Here is a 16,682-nt window from a genome sequence, read left to right on the forward strand (position 1 = left end):
TGGAGTGTTTGAAGACAGCTACAGTGTACTTACATATAATAAATAAATAAATCTTTAAAAAAAAAAAAAAAAAAAAAGAAAGTAAGTTCTAAATTTGCCATTCCCTTAGCTGGCAAGATATTCAGCCTCTAAATTACTGGTCACTTTAAGAAAAGGAAGAGTTGAGCTGGCACCTAATAGCCTCATCAGTGTCTGAAATATATGCACAGCACAGGGTTTTAGCTGCTTCTAAAAGATTTTGTGACTCTGGTTGTATTTGCAAAAAAAAAAAAAAAAAAAAAAGGGGACAACCTGGTTTGGTAGCAAAGGCCTGCCTATAATCTTAGTGCTAGAGAAGACTTCCAGTTCTAGGCAAGCCTAGGCCATACTTCTAGACCTTTTCTCAGAATAAACACAAAGAAAAACACAAAACAAACAAACAAACAGAGCACAAATTTAAAAACAAACTTTGAAAAAAACAAAACAAAAAACATTTTTTTTTAAGGTAGTGGAGTTAAAAGCCATTTACTACTACCCAAGTTTGGTTTACCCAATCTATGTCAGGTGTCTCCTAACAGCCCACTTGGCTCTAATACACATGCACATACCCAGATACAGACACACAGACAGGCAGACACAAATATAAATGAGAATGGATCCCACAGGCTCTTAAGTTTGAACACTTGATTCCTAGTTTGTGGAACTGTTTGGGAGGTATTAAAAAGTATGGCCTTGTTGGATGCCTGAAGTTTCAAAAGGCCATGCCATTCCAAGTTTTCGCTTGTTCACTCTCTGCCTTGTGATTATTTATATCTCAAGATGAAGGAAGCTCTCAGCTACTTCTTTAGCACCATGCTTGTCTGCTTGTAGCCAGGCTCCTCACAGTGATGGACATGGATTCACCCTCTGAAACTGTAAGCCTCAATTAAATGTTTTTTCTCTTAAGTTGCCTTGATCATGGTGGTTTTGTTCCGGCAACAGAAAAGCAACTAATATGCTATCTCTCCAGACCCTAAAAAAAAAACAAATCTTCAACAACAACAAAGGTTGAGATCTAAAGCAGACAATTTAAACTCACACATATGGCATTGATGTCAGACTCGTGTCCTGTAAAGGTCTGCCGGCACATCCCTTCTCGGACATCCCAGAGCTTGGCTGAAGCATCACAAGCACCAGAGACAAACAGTCTGGTGTCAGGAGCAAGAGACAGGCTCATGACATCTCCAGTGTGTCCAGTAAACGTGGTTGTCTGCTGGCCAGTCTCGATGTCCCACAGGGCACTGGAGCAGGAAGAAATGAAAAGAAGGTATCAGGCACACACATGGGACCAATCACCTAAAACAACACCCTCTATACTACCCAGAATCACAGATGACTTCTGTGCCATGGGGAAGACACATTTACTTCTGTAATGAGATTTTGCTAAGGAAAAGAAAATGAAAACAATAAACAACCATATGGATAAGCATATGGGCCTGCTGTTTCCAGGTTACCTCACACTACAGCAAAGGAGACACTGTCCTTCACACAAGATAATCATGGGCAGTTTGTGGGATGGCAGAAAGTGCTAAGGCCCCAAAAAAAGGAGCCTGTTTCACTTGTGTTATTCTCTCCATCCCCTCATTTTCCACCTTCCTAGACACTAGGAATGTAAATAAGTGGCTCAGAGAAACTCTGATGCTCCAACTCCTCTTGCAACAAGGACCATAAACCAAAAATGGTCTTCATGGATGTACAAGGTTTTCCAAGGGCCTCTGCTTGACAGTGGCTAAAAGCCTTGGTATCATCAGCATTACATAAAGCAGGAGCTGCCTATGAAAATGGTAGTCAGGCTACTTCCTGCTGCAACCCGCAGAAGCAACAGCATGATACACTGTCCATTCTTGTCAACCTCACCAGCTTGTCTCACCCAGCAACACCAATCCAATCAACCAAGTTCACTACAATGAATGCTGGTTATCTTTGCTAGGCATGAGGGACACTGAAAGGAAGAAGCACAGAGCACAAAAGTTTCACATATTTCAACCAAAAAAATAATCAACACATGAAATTTGAAATTCGTAATGACTAATCTTCGATGCCCACCTGACTACATTTTTTTTTTTTTTTTTTTTTTTGGTTTTTCGAGACATTGTTTCTCTGTGTAGCCCTGGCTGTCCTCAAACCAGTGCTGGGATTAAAGGCGTGCACCACCACGCCCGAGTAACATTTTCATCAATAGTCCATTGTTGGATTCATTGGCCTGTAAGCCATGCTACTAAATCAACTTTAAAATATTGCTACTGACCTCCCAGGAATGTCTCCCACGACCAGAAAACCCCACAAGGGCAACTTAAGTTTAAAATGATTCTCTTAAAATAACCACCTGGTCATTTCATTAATAAACAAAAGGAAAAATTACTTGAATGCGTCTCCATCTACTAGTAAGCAAATATTCTAAAATAAACAAATCTGACAGAGATGCTGTTTGAAAGCTATACTCATTCTCACAATATGCTAAGTTGACTTTACAGTGAAAAAGAACCCCACAGGGCTAAAAACACCACCTACATGAGTAAAAATAAATGGAGAAAAAAATTAAAACAGGTACTTGATATACAACTATAGTTTAAATATCTATATTTTAGTTCTTTGTTCAAAATCAAACTTTGTATATCCACAGATGATGCAATGAGTTACTCATTGATACTTTGTTTTGTAATTGTCAGGTTATGATCAAGAAGCATTTATCTTGCAATGGGAAGTAACCCTACTAACCAGTATTAACAAGAACAGTAGATAGACCTCAAGCCTCAATCTCTGCCTTGTCAGGTACTCACCATGTGGTATCTCCAGAACTGGTAACTATCTGATTGTCATCCAGGAACCGGCAACAGGACAGATAACCTGAAAAAGAGCACACCCAAATGAATAACCAAGTCTAGAAAGTCTCAATCTTAGGATCTTCTCCCTGTGAAAACCATGGTAATAAAAATACCCAGAACTTCTGTCACGGGATGGGTGAAACTATAGCTAGGCAGACTCAATGGGTTAATGCTTTAGACAGACCCACACCTGCACAGCTCATAGCAGTGAGCTATGCCTTGGGAACACCTCATTCTTCCACCTTACCTGTGTCTTTCCGTTTCCTTTTATCAACATTTGTGTCCTCATCTACTTACTGAGTAGAGCAGCTGGACACAAAGGAACTCAGAACCAATGAGAAGAGAGATAGTAATGGAAACAAGGGAGAAAGGGCTACAGGCCAACTAGAGGAACAGCAAGCACACTGAAAATATCCAGTGGGAAGGCTCCAAAAATACGGGTGACTACGCTTGCTTTCTCAAGAGCTGTGATATGGAGTATGCATGGAAAAGCTATGTTCCTGCTGACACCCACTGGAAAGATTTCTTAGAAGCTGTGGATGGAACAGGGGACAGCGAGACTGCCTCAAAATACAATAAAAATTTTGAGGGAGAAGAAAATGAGTAACTGAAAAGACTGATATCTGAAAGTCACCTAGTTTTGCCAGAGTGGAGTAAAATCTGCCAAGCAAAGGGACAAATTATAAATGGTTACATAAAATTACACAACACACGGCAGGACACTGAGAACTTCCCCGATATGTATGGGTTCTGTGCACAGGTACGTGCTGCAATTGCCTGTGTGGTTAGCCCTGAAAGTAGCACTTCCTTCCTTTCTGCTGGAGTGACATGGAGGGATGCTGAGGGGCAAGCTCCTGGGCTTTGCTTTCGTCTGTGGGTTTGACAAATCAATGGGAGGGGACACCAAGATGACAGTAACAGAAGTATGTAATTAACTGACCAGTTCTGTGTTTCACAGCAGACTTTGCAGACAGACAGAATCTTTTTTTCTATATCCAAGGTCACCAATACTCTTCAGAGGGAGGGGAGAAAAAAACCCAGACCAACCAACAAATAACCAAAGACAACCCACTGTATTCATAAATATGTAAAACATCCAATTATTCATTAGATGAAAAAAATTATACACCAGAATGTTCTAGCTACTCACTCTACGAGGTCACAATACTGAATGGCAATGCCGTGGTACATCAGAAGGGCAGGTAAATCACGGCCCTCTGGACCAGAACTAAAGGTCTCAAAACAGCAGCTCAGAGTCCACCCTTCCACTCTTTTTTCACCCGTCCCTAGGGATTAGCATTGAGACCAATCTGTGTCTACGTTCCAGTCGCCTTAAAAATAGTATCTAGGCAACAGACACATTTTCAAAAAAAGAAAAAAAGTGCACGTACACGCATGCACGTATGTATGTGCCTGTCTTATTTGTTTGTTTATGACAGGGTTTCTCTTTGTAGCCCTGGCTGTTCTGGAACTCAAGTCTATACATGAGGCTGGCCTTGAAGTCAGAATCCTGTGCTTCTGCCTTCTAAGTGCTGAACTAAAGGAGTATGCCACAACCCCTGGCTAATTATTTTCAATTAATAATAAAAAAAAAGAATATATATTCTACCTATAAATTATAAATATTAATATAAATAGTAATAATGAACACTCTTTCAGTTATTGTGAACCCAATTACATCCATTTCTAGGGTTTCCTTATCCTATAAGATAGCCTATACCATCTATTAAGTTTTGACCCTGGAGGGCATACTTTTACATAGGAAGCTCCTAATAGGACAACCAACTACCAATAGCCTGTTCTTCAACTGACTTCAATGGTTTTGTCTTACACAGTTGGATGATCAGCCAATCTGCTGGAACATCCCTGAGAAGTGCTAAAGCAGCCTCCAACAGTCCTAACTTACATAGACAGGCACTTTAACAGTTAACAGCAACACCACACAGGTAGCCAGCATACCCACAGACAGCTCAAGTGACAGGAGGACAAGTAAGAGTTTTGCTGCTGTGTATGTGTTTCTTAACCTGATGAAACTGAACAGACATTTGAAAGGAACATAACGAACCCATAGTTGCTATGACAATTATATTGCCAAGGCTGCAAGTGTACTAAGAAATGGCAACGTGTGATCTACACTCACGAGGAAAGGACCACAAAGATATACCTCAAGATCAGATGCTACAATAGACATTTTATATTTAGCTCTTGTAATTATATTCAGAAACATGAGAAGTAATCTTGTTTATAAATAAGACATAAAACCTCAGTGCTTGTAGAGGGGATCTTTTAAAATAAAAACACAGAATTTCTGAATCTGAAGAGACCATTTGACACAAAAACTTATGTGACCACTCTTCCATACCTCCCCAGCACAATTTGTATTCTTGCCATCTATTGCCAGGTGAGCTTTCTTCAAATGCTGGTCACTGCTAGTCTAATAAGAAGGAAAGCTGTTGTCTAGTGACCAAAGTCAACCGAATTTACTTGAATAGAAACAAAACATGTGAGGAAGTGGAAACTGAAGCAGCTCACCCCCAAAACCATAGAAACCAGGGCACTGGAAGACATAGCTCAAATCTTACGATTTAGCAAAAGACATATTTTAGTGAGTTCCAAATGCCAAACACAAGAATATAAAGAAAGTTACACATCTAGGAATATCACCATCAAACTACAAAAATCAAAGATACACCTTTTTTTTTTTAAAAAGATTTATTTATTATATGTAAGTACACTGTAGCTGTCCTCAGACACTCCAGAAGAGGGAGTCAGATCTCGTTACAGATGGTTGTGAGCCACCATGTGGTTGCTGGGATTTGAACTCTGGACCTTCAGAAGAGCAATCGGGTGCTCTTACCCACTGAGCCATCTCACCAGCCCGATACACCTTTTAATACGTTATATTTTTAAATGTTGAAAGCTGAGAAGATGGTTCAGTGATTAAGAACAGTGGCTACTTTTTAGAAGACTCAGATTCAATTCATTGCACCAACACGATGGGTCGTAACTATTAACTCCAGTTCCAGGAGAAACCCCGCACCCTCACTCTGGCTTCGTTGGCATCAGCCATGCATGTGGTGCACCAACATTTATGCAGGGGAAACACTCATACACATTAAGGTGACATCAACTGTATGTAAGGTGACATCAATTCTGTATGTCCAGCAAAACTATCCTTCAGGAATAAAGGTCAAGGGCCAGCAAGATGGGACCATGTGTACAGGTGCTTGCTGCCATTTGATTACTTGAGTTCAATTTGCAGGACCTACATGGTGGAAGAGAAAAGCCAACTTCCCACAAGTTGTCCTCTTAATTACACACACACACACACACACACACACACACACACACACACACACACACACGTCAAAGACTGGCATGATGGATCAGTGGGTAAAGGGACTTGCTACTGAGTTTCATCTTCAGACCCCATGCAGAGATGAGGAGAGAACTAACTACAGAATCATCCTTGAACTCCTCATGTATGACCACCACCACCACATAAATAAAAATAAAAATAATTTAACTCAAAGGTGGTGACAAAGATAGATGGATCTCTGTGAGTTTGAGGTCAACTTGATCTATAGAGCCAGTTCCAGGATAGTCAGGGCTACACAGAGAAACCCTGTCAACAACAACAACACAACAAATGCCAAACAGACCTTTTCAAAAAGAAAAAGAAAAAAAAAAAAAAAAAAATCAGGACTTCTCACAAGCAGTCTACTCTAACCACTGCAACCTCATCTGGTTTCAGTTAACCCATGGAAACCAAGCAAATTCCAGAAACAAAAAATTTCTTAAAAAATAAAAAAATAGGGCTGGTGAGATGAGATGGCTCAGTGGTTAGGAGTGCCGACTGCTCTTCTGAAGGTCCCGAGTTCAAATCCCAGCAACCACATGGTGGCTCACAACCATCTGTAACGAAATCTGATGCCCTCTTCTGGAGTGTTTGAAGACAACTACAGTGTACTTACATATAATAAATAAATAAATCTTTAAAATAAATAAATAAATAGATAAATAAATAAATAAAAATTCTCAGTGCCATGAGTCAAAAAAAAATCCTTAATTATAGTGTATTGCTATGTTGCACTACCTTCTTACTGCTTACTGTTAATCTCTTTTCTTTAATTTGTAAATTAAATTTCACTGAACAAACATACAGATATTAAAAAAAAAAATAGCACATAAAGGGACTGGCAAAATGTACAACTGTAGGTGTTATGAAGGAGTAGCTTTTTGGCATACAGGAAACCAGAAAAAGAGGTGCCCCTCAGGAAGGAGTACACAGCACTGGGAATGATGACGTTGTTTGTCTAAGTGCATGTGAGACTATACAACTCTTCAAACACAATGCTGAATCCAGGCATGGTGGTGCACACTTGTAATTACAGCACTGGGGAGGCAGAGGGAAAAGAATGCAGAGGCTGGAGCAAGCTAGAGCTAGAAACTGAGTAACACAAAAGAAGGCAGGGAAAAAAAAAAAAAAAGGAAAGGAAGGAAGGAAGGAAGGAAGGAAGGAAGGAAGGGAGAGAGAGCAGGAAAAAAAAGCAAAAAGCAGAGGGAGGAGAACCACCCTAAGTACCGACTCCAACCACATCCAGAGCAACACTTAGGATTTTTTTAGTGCAAATGAACTTCAATCTATCAATAAGTGGTATGTGTGATTTTCCCAGGGTACTGGTTATCAGCAATGAACTGAAGCTCTCAGTCAGGACTGTAAGAATGTAACACAGCAGCCTCAAATGTCCTAGGCTACAAAGAGCCTAGGAAGCACCCATGGAAGCAGCAGCACACACTTTAGTCTGAGCACCCAGGAAGCAGAGGCAGGCAGATTTCAGGCCAGCCTGGTCAACATAAGATGAGGAAGATGTGGGATGCCAGGCTAGACAGAGTCAACATAATTCAATGGCTAATATTTTAAACGTTAAAGAGATTTCTGGATACCCAGCACTTGGGAGGCAGATTTCTGAGTTCAAGGCCAGCCTTGTCTACAGAGTGAGTTCTAGGATAGCCAGGGCTATATAGAGAAACCCTATCTCAAAAAATAAATAAATAATATATATTTATATTATTTATATTGCATTAATATATATAGAAAGAGAGAGAGATTGATTGATTGATTGAGATTTCTGGATATAACCTCATTATAAGTCAAGAAGAAACTATATGTAAAGTATGAACTTACCTGTATTTACAAGGTACAGGGCTTGCCCCAACCATTTATTTTAAAAGCTACCTCTCGTGTACTTCAGGCAGTTTCAAACTCACTACACAGTAAAGGATTACCTTCAACTCCCAGCTTCCATCTATCTAAGTGCTTGAACTACAGGGCTACACACCAGATCTGGTTTTATGCTGGGCTGAAGATCAAACCTAGAGCTTCATTCATGGTAGGTAAGCACTCTATTTTTCCAGCTCCTAAAGGCGCTACATTCCCAGCTCCTAAAGGCAGAGACTTTAAACAGAATTGAAGACTTAACTCTATGCTGTGTATGAGACAACTTATTAGAAAAACAATCAACAAGAAAAAATGTCATGCAGACAGTGAGCATTAGCTGAGCTGGCTGAAAACCCCAGATGAAGTAGATTCACAGTAAAGTATTATATGAGAGGGGATACTAAGCCATGATAAAACAACCAATCATTCAAGAAGATACAGCAGCAATGAATGTACATGCAACACCTCAAATACACAAATGTAGATTCTAGCATGCCAAAATCTTTTCTTCTGATGGAAATGTAGATATACACTATGCCCAACAACTAGATAATACAGTTTTTGTTTCTTATAGCATGATGTCTTAGTAGACCACCAGTTCAAATTTAAAATTAGCTAAAAACTAGTAAGTTAAATATTTCTCAAAATTTTTAATATATATGAATTTTCTGCCTGTGTGGTGTGTTGAATGAAAATGGCCCCTACAGGCCCATAGGGACTGGTGCTATTAGGAACACCTCCTTGTTGAAACAGGTATGGCTTTGTTGGAGGAAGAGGGTCACGGTGGGTGGGTGTTTCAGATGCTCAAGACAGGACCAGTGTCACTCTCTCCTGCTGTCTGTGAATCCAGAACTCAGCTACCTCTCCAGGACCATGTCCGTCTGCATGTTGCCATCTTCTTCCCATGACAATAATGAACTAAACCTCTGAGCTATAACTAGCCTCAATGAAATGTTTTCCTTTCTAAGAGTTGCTGTGGTCATGATGTCACATCACAGCAATAAAACCAGGACAGCCTGTGTGTCTGTATACCACAAGCAAGTCTGGTATTCACAGAAGCAAGAAGAAGGCATGAAATTCCCTGGGACTATAAGTCTGTAAGGCACATGCAGGTGCTGGGAACTGAATCCAGGCCATCTGAAAGAGCAGCCAGTGTTTTTAGCCATTTCTCCAAATCTCTAAATAATATATATTAGGGGGAATGGAGAGATGGCTCAGTGGTTAAGAGCACTGACTGCTCTTCCAGAGGTTCTGAGTTCAATTCCCAGCAACCACATGGTGGCTCAAAACCATCTGTAATGGGATCTGATGCCCTCTTCTGCTATGTCTGAAGACAGCCATAGTATCTCACATACATAAAATAAATAAATCTTTAAAAAATAAATACAAATTCAACAGACCCTCTCCCCCCAAAGGATTTTTAGATATCTGTCTTACTTGTATTTGTGTACATGGTGTATGCCTAGCCAGAGACCAATAGAGGACATATCCTGCTCTATCACTGTTTGCTATAGTCCCTTGAGATTGGGCCTCTCACTGAACTTGTCTGGAGTCAGTCTACAATGATGACATTATAACTAGGCTTATCCCCATGCCAGGCCTGCCTTTTGTATGTGAGCACTGGGATTGGAACTTAAATCCTTATGCTTATGCAGTAGGCGTTCTTAGTCACTGAGTCTTCTCCCCAACTGTTTTCTTTTTCTACTATATACCCCAGACTGCCCTTAAACTCACTATGAATTCTCCATCCTCTTACCTCCACTTCATGAGAGATGGGATTACAAATTATCATAAAGTCCAGTTTTATGGTGCTGGGATAGACCTAGAACTTTGTGTGTGCTAGGCAAATACTCTACCAATGAATCTACATCCCCAGCCCCTAGAAGAGTAATTTAAATACTACTGATCAAAATTTACAGGAAGCCATGCCTGTATGAATTTTGCTGATTTTTTTTTTTTCCAAGACAGGGTTTCTCTGTATAGTCCTGGCTGTCCTGAAACTTACTTTGTAGACCAGGCTGGCCTCGAACTCAGAAATCCGCTTGCCTCTGCCTCCCAAGTGCTAGGATTAAAGGCATGCGCCACCACTCCCGACCTGGACTTTGCCACTTTTAAGTTCATATATTCGAGAAGGAAGAGATCTAAAACTGGTGGCTTATGCTTCGAGCTAAAGCCAGAATATTAAGAAGCAAGCATTCCTGAAGTAGTAATAAACACTGGCAATGTAACTTAAGAAGCACCAAAGGATGCAATCCTACCTGACCCTAAGGGTTAAAACACAAAACTGCCATGTTCTTCATGACAGTTAATTATGAACAATCTTTTGCTTACATGTGAAGAGTGTTTTACCTATCACTGCGGGCAGGATAGATAGAAAATACTATGAGAGTTTCTTCCTTGGAAATGCAATGTGTCCTAAATGGTGTTGTATGAATTCCAAAAATATGCACCCAACATTTTAATGCTGGCTACATTCAAAAGGTGAATGGACCACAGACTCTCTTCTGCCTCCTCTAAAAAAGCACTGGTCAGTGTGCACAAATAGATATGGTTGTGCATATGAACACTTGCTTAGACTAGGAGAATTCCTGTGTTAATGTCCAAGCATGGAAGGCAGTTTAAAAACAGGACTGAAACATCAATGCATTGATAAACAAGAATGGTGGCTGAAGTAGCTGAGAATTAAAAAACTGGCCTAAAAAAACAGTTTACATGTTTCTTACAGATGAAGGCATATTGGCCCTGGTTTGGCTTCACTTTCAGAAAATTTCTGGCCATTACCTTAACTTTTACTTGAACCAATAATCAACAGATCAAAAGATCCCAGTAAGCAGCTTACACCACTGGAACATGAGATGTGTACCTGTGTGTCCTGCCAGCTCACGACTCACACGCACATTCCCTTCACGAGTTTTCAGGTTGTAAATGGAGCAGATGTTATCCAGGCCACCACAGGCCACATAATTCCCAGAAGGAGCGTATGCGCAGGTCATGACCCAAGAGGAGCGCAGAGGGATGGCATGAACCTAAATAACAAGAATACAGACAGGAAACACTATTAAGTTCAAGAAAATATGACTACAGCTGGGTGTATAGTGTATGTTGTAGCCCCAGCATTCAGGAGGCAAAGGTAGGTGGATCTCTGAATTTGAGGCCAGCCAGGGCTACATAGTAAAACTGTCTCAAAAAAACAAAAAACAAAAAAACAACAACAACAAAAACCCCTAACAAGTAGATAGGTGTGATGGCATACGTCAGTGAATCTAGGAGTTGGAAAGCTAAGAGAAAGAAAAAGAGGGCTTTTTGTTGTGTTTGTCTTTTTTGGTTCTTGAACTCAAAAGTCTTGTCCAGTAGGGTGTATATCACCAGCCCCGATGACAAGTTTGAGGATATTTTGAGCTATACATAATGAGAAACTATCTCAAAGAAAACACCAATTATATTTGTATTTTAATGATTTAAGGAGTGATGTTAATATGATTTGAAAAGATTTACTTTTCCCTTTAATTTATCATGGCTATGAGCTTAGAAAAAAACAAAACAAACACATAAAAAACAGCCAGGCATGGTGCTTCATGCTAATCCCAGCAATAAAGAAGCTGAGGCACGAAGATAACGGTAATATAAGATCAGCCTAGGAAACAGCAACTCATTCATATTCATTCTCTCTCTGACACACACATGCAATAACCTAACTGTACACTGGTAACATAGTCTTGCTGTTTAGATAGAGCAGTTAACATTTCTGTAATCTTGGCATGTATTTACTAATTTTGAGGGAAAATACAACTGTCTAATTTTTTTCCTTAATTGATGACAGCATTAAAGTTTGTTTTGAGATTTAATTTCATGTTATCTGTAGGAACATTTGATTAACTGTTTTTCACATGAGTACAGTGCCTGGGAAGCTAAAGGAGGGAGGGCATTGGATTCCCCTTTAACTGGACATACAGAAGGTTGCAAACCACTATGCAGATGCTGGGAATAAAACTCAAGACATTCTGGAAAATCAGACAGTGACTGAACAATCTTTCCAGCCCTGCACCTTTTCGTTTGTTTTTGCAGGCAGAGTTTCTAGAGCTCTGGCTGTCCTGGAACTTACTTTATAGACAGGGTGGCCCCCTAACTCACAGAGATCTACCTGCCTCTGCCTCCCAAATTCTGAGGTTAAAGATGTGTATCACCACGCCTGGCTCGGCTCCCCGTACTTTAAGCGCATGTGTGCTTGTGCATACATGCATGCCAGGGAAGGTGCAAACGGAGGCTGAGGCTGAGGCTGACCCTTTCCTGACTGCTCTCCACCTTGTTCTGTGAGACAGTGTTTCTCAGGTCTGTCTATAGCTCATCTGTAGGACTAGTCTAGCTAGCCAGATTGCTTTGGGGATTCCTTGTCTCTGTCTTCCAAATACTAGAATTATAGACTGGCCACTGCAACTACTCAGAATTTAAATGTATTCTTTTTTGTGTGTGTTTTGTGAATACTATTTTTTAGAGACAAGGTCTCTTATTATGTGTGTAAACATAATCTTTAATGCTTGAGGCTCCTGCTTACATTCTCAAATGATAGATTATGAGCATGTACCACCATACCCAGTGTAATTTATTTCCAATATAAGAGAAGTGAAAAAAAAAATTTTTTTTTTTTTTGTTTGTTTTTTGAGACAGGGTTTTTCTGTGTAGTTGTGGCTGTCCTGGAACTCACTCTGTAGCCCAGGCTGGCCTCGAACTCAGAAATCTGCCTGCCTTTTCCTCCCGAGTGCTGGGATTAAAGGCGTGCGCCACCACACCCGGCTGAGAAGTGAAAATTTAATTCAGAGATTTGTACCTATCAGGCAAACATTCTACTTAGTATCTCTGTCTTCTCCTTTCCCTCCCTTTCCATATCTAGCCATGGTAGGTTTGACCCTCTGGGTTTATTCCATCATCCTACCTTAGCCTCCTGAGTTACTAGAATTACAGACTTTTACCAATCTGTTGGGTTACATTGTTTTTTGTCTTCTGTGGTCCTAGGAATCAAATCCAGGGAATTATGCCCAGCAGAAAAGTATTCTACCACTGAGCTACATTCCCAATCTTCCACTAAACATTAAAGTATAGTGCATTTTAGATTATCTCTTGTTAATACAAAACAAACTACTAACTAAATGGAATCTACATTTCAGTATTCTAGTAATAAATTAGGAAAGTTCCCAGTCAAAACTAGGACTGGAGTGTAGTAGCTCTTGTGCAAGGACAAGGAAGCACTCAGCTCCTATCTACATGCCAAGACAGGAACCACAGCACAACTGTATGCCAAGTTCAATGGGCCAGCAACACAAGCTCTTCTATCACCCTCAGAGGTCATCATTACTCCATGAACAGACTGCCACTGTTCCAGGGAGGATCTTGCATTGCCCACCTTGTTTGTGGTATAACTGTCCCAGATGATGAGTTTTCCATCCTGAGAGGCGCTGACAAGGAGCCTGGAGAAAAGATAAAGGAAAAGAAAAAACAGAAACAAAAAATCTTGGTGACCAACTAGAGCTTTAAGCTACATTTGCTTAAAATGTAATATACTTAATAATAAGAAAGAGGATCTCAAGGCTCCAGCAATGCAATACCATGACGAGTGTCAGATAACAACTCAGCCCTGGGGAAACCTGGATGACCAGACTCCCCAGCTCTTCCCTTATCACCCGAGAGATGGTACTGACCTGACCTGCTTCTGATGGGTTTCTTTTTTATTCCAAGTTAAATTAGATACACAGAGACATGAGACATATCAAATATTTAGGACACAGTTTTGTTCAATCTGACAACAAGAAAGATTGAATATTATGGGAAAAGCTTGAAACACTACCCACTCAGGAACCATTTTAATCCATTTTAAACACCTGCCCTGTTTTTATTTATATTGAGGGTAGGGTGGGGTAGGACAGAAGCTAGAGTCCTCTAAGGAAGAAGGAACCTCAGCTGAGAAAATACCTCCATCTTACTGGCACATAGGTAAACCTATGGGGTATTTTCTTGATTAATAATTGATGTTCGCAGGGCCAGCTAACTGTGGGCAGTGTCATCTTTGGGCATGTAGTCCTGGATGGCAGGCTACGTAAATCCTAAAGAGAAAGCTAGTGAGCAGTATTCTTCTGTGGTCTTTCCTGATTTCCTTTCATGATAGACTACAACTATAAACTGAAACAAAATCTTCAAGTTGCTCTTGCTCAGTGTTTAATCACACCAGGAGAAATCAAACTAGAACACAACCATGAGCTCCAATGGTAGCATAGGTTGTAACTCATGAATGTGGGGAGTGGAGAAACCATAAATCAGACAGAGGGAGGGAGGGAGGGAGGGAGGGAGGGAGAGGGAGAGTGAGAGAGGAGGGAGGGAGGGGGAAGGGGAGGGAGAGTGAGAGAGGAGGGAGGGAGGGGGAAGGGGAGGGAGGGGGAGAGGGAGAGTGAGAGAGGAGGGAGGGAGGGGGAAGGGGAGGGAGAGGGAGAGTGAGAGAGGAGGGAGGGAGGGGAAGGGGAGGGAGAGAGAGAGAGAGAGAGAGAGTGAGCGGGAAGGGAGGGAGGGAGGGAGGGAGAGAGAGAGAGAGAGAGAGAGAGAGAGAGAGAGAGAGTTAGTTCAAGGTCATTATGTAACAAGTTTGAGGCCCAGACTCTATCCCTCAAAATCAAAAGAAAACAAACTCTCAAACTTCCCAGACAGAGATAAATTAGAATACCTGTCTCGATAAAACTGTGTGGTAGTGAGATGATAAATGACATCAGAATTGCACATGGTTGGGCAAGAGGCCACCAACTATAGTGAATTATGAATTGCTCATGACTCTGTCTTAGTTTGGAACCTGCAGTTCTCTGCATTGTAGACTGAGGCAGGATATACTGCATAGGCAAGCATGACCAACAAACAAGCAAAGGAATCTCAGTTATCTGGGAAGTAACTGAGTGAGAGCAATTCTGAGAAGCACCGTTACTCAGACACAATGTGCTCTTAAGGAAGGGTGAGAGGTTCTTCCAGGTCTACCACGTGATAGCGACATACAGGTTTTAACTTCAAATTGTAATCAAAATGTATACATTCTAGGTATTTCAGCCACAAGTATATTTGGGCATATTTGAACTTCTGAAGCTCATCAAAGACTTGAGGTAAAACTCAACCACGCCATTTTGAGCTCTCTTACACTTTTAATCAGACCATGCTTATTTGACTGACTCACTTGCCTTTTTGAGACAGGATTCCTCTATTATGTAGCTTTGACTGTCCTGGAACTTACTATGTAGACCGGGATGACCTCAAACTCACAGAGGTCTACTTGCCTCTGCCTCCAAAGTGCTTGCATTAAAGCTGTACTACATCATACCCTGCCAAACTATGTTCTGATATGTAAATTTCCTTTATAAAGAACAACATATATATGTGACAAGAAATAAAATCCTTTTCCATCCTTAGTCACAAAATTTATCACAGAACTAGGCACAGGCATCCAGTTTCTTTTCAGCTACAACTTTTATTTCTTTTTCAGTTCTAGAGATTGAATTCACAGTAAATTGTACTTCACCAATGAAATGCACCTCAGTCCTCTGGTAAAATTTTTTTCTTTATGAGGTTCTAGGGACTAAACTCTAGAGCCTTGAGAATACAGGGAACTCAACGATTCTTTTACTTCCTTGGAGATAGGGTACTGTGTAGCTAACAGTCACTCAAAGTCTTTCCAGCTCCCCATCTATTGCAGTTGAGGTCTACTCTTCAATCTATGTTCAGTCATCATACCCAAGGTCCTTTCAACCATCTCTATAGGACAGACAGTATAGGGCCCCTCTGCTGCTCTATTTCTGCTTGGTCTTTTTGACTCTGAGCAAGGGTATCAAGAGACATCTTTAGTAGCTCATCCTCTGATTTAAGAAGTCACCTTCAGAGAGCTCAATAATTGCTAACTCAGTGAGGAATTAAGACAATGCTAAGCTGTTAGCTGATCCTCCAGAAGGTGAAAGAAGACACGCCTTCTAATCTCAGGTCATGTAACTTGGAGGAGCCAACATGGTTCATTGTCTAAAGCTTTTCCTGTTCTGTCCTCAAACAGAGATAGAAACTGAGAACTAGCCAAATTAGCTGCCTAGAACAAAAAGAGGCTCTCATACCCCAACCCCACATACTCTTCATTTTACTCAGAGGAAGACCAGCCAAAGAGACTACTTCATCAGGCTCTGTAGAGAGGGGATTAAAAACCCCACAGAACTGGAAAAGCATTACTGGAATATTATTATAAGTTAAATTTTAGGGCTAAAGAGAAGGCTCAGGTAAAAGTGCCTATCAAACAAGCCCTTCCATTAAATCTAATCCCCTGAGCCAGGTGTGGTGGCTCTTGCAACCCTTTAATTCCAGCAGCATTCGGGAGGCAGAGGCAGAGGCAGAGGCAGGAGGACCTCTTGAGTTTGAGGCCAGCCCTATCTACACAATGCCTGAATAGCCAAGGATACACAGGGAAACCATTTCCTGAAAGAACCCCCCCGCCCCCATAAAAAAAAAAACCAACCAACCAACCAATTGGTCCCAGGAACCCACATAGAAGTAGAAGAACTGATTCCTTGGTCATAATTCCCTGACCTCCACATGCCTACCCCCGCCACTCCTCT

General features: G+C 40.9%; 1 protein-coding gene across 4 annotated transcripts in view; it reads right to left on the reverse strand.

Moving 5' to 3' along the window:
* Gnb1 (G protein subunit beta 1) overlaps positions 1 to 16,682 on the reverse strand; it is a 65,281-nt gene that overhangs the window by 5,111 nt on the left and 43,488 nt on the right. For all 4 annotated transcript variants that reach the window (XM_021159571.3, XM_021159570.3, XM_021159572.3 and 1 more), the window contains 4 exons: positions 13,463 to 13,526; positions 10,928 to 11,090; positions 2,799 to 2,865; positions 1,058 to 1,259 (listed from right to left, as the gene is read on the reverse strand). In XM_021159571.3, coding sequence (XP_021015230.1) covers positions 1,058 to 1,259; positions 2,799 to 2,865; positions 10,928 to 11,090; positions 13,463 to 13,526 — 496 coding nt within the window. The remainder of the gene's footprint in view (positions 1 to 1,057; positions 1,260 to 2,798; positions 2,866 to 10,927; positions 11,091 to 13,462; positions 13,527 to 16,682) is intronic.

This window comes from Mus caroli, unplaced genomic scaffold (assembly GCF_978045245.1).
Source record: "Mus caroli unplaced genomic scaffold, Mus_caroli_1 scaffold_6, whole genome shotgun sequence".
Lineage (NCBI taxonomy): Eukaryota > Metazoa > Chordata > Mammalia > Rodentia > Muridae > Mus > Mus caroli.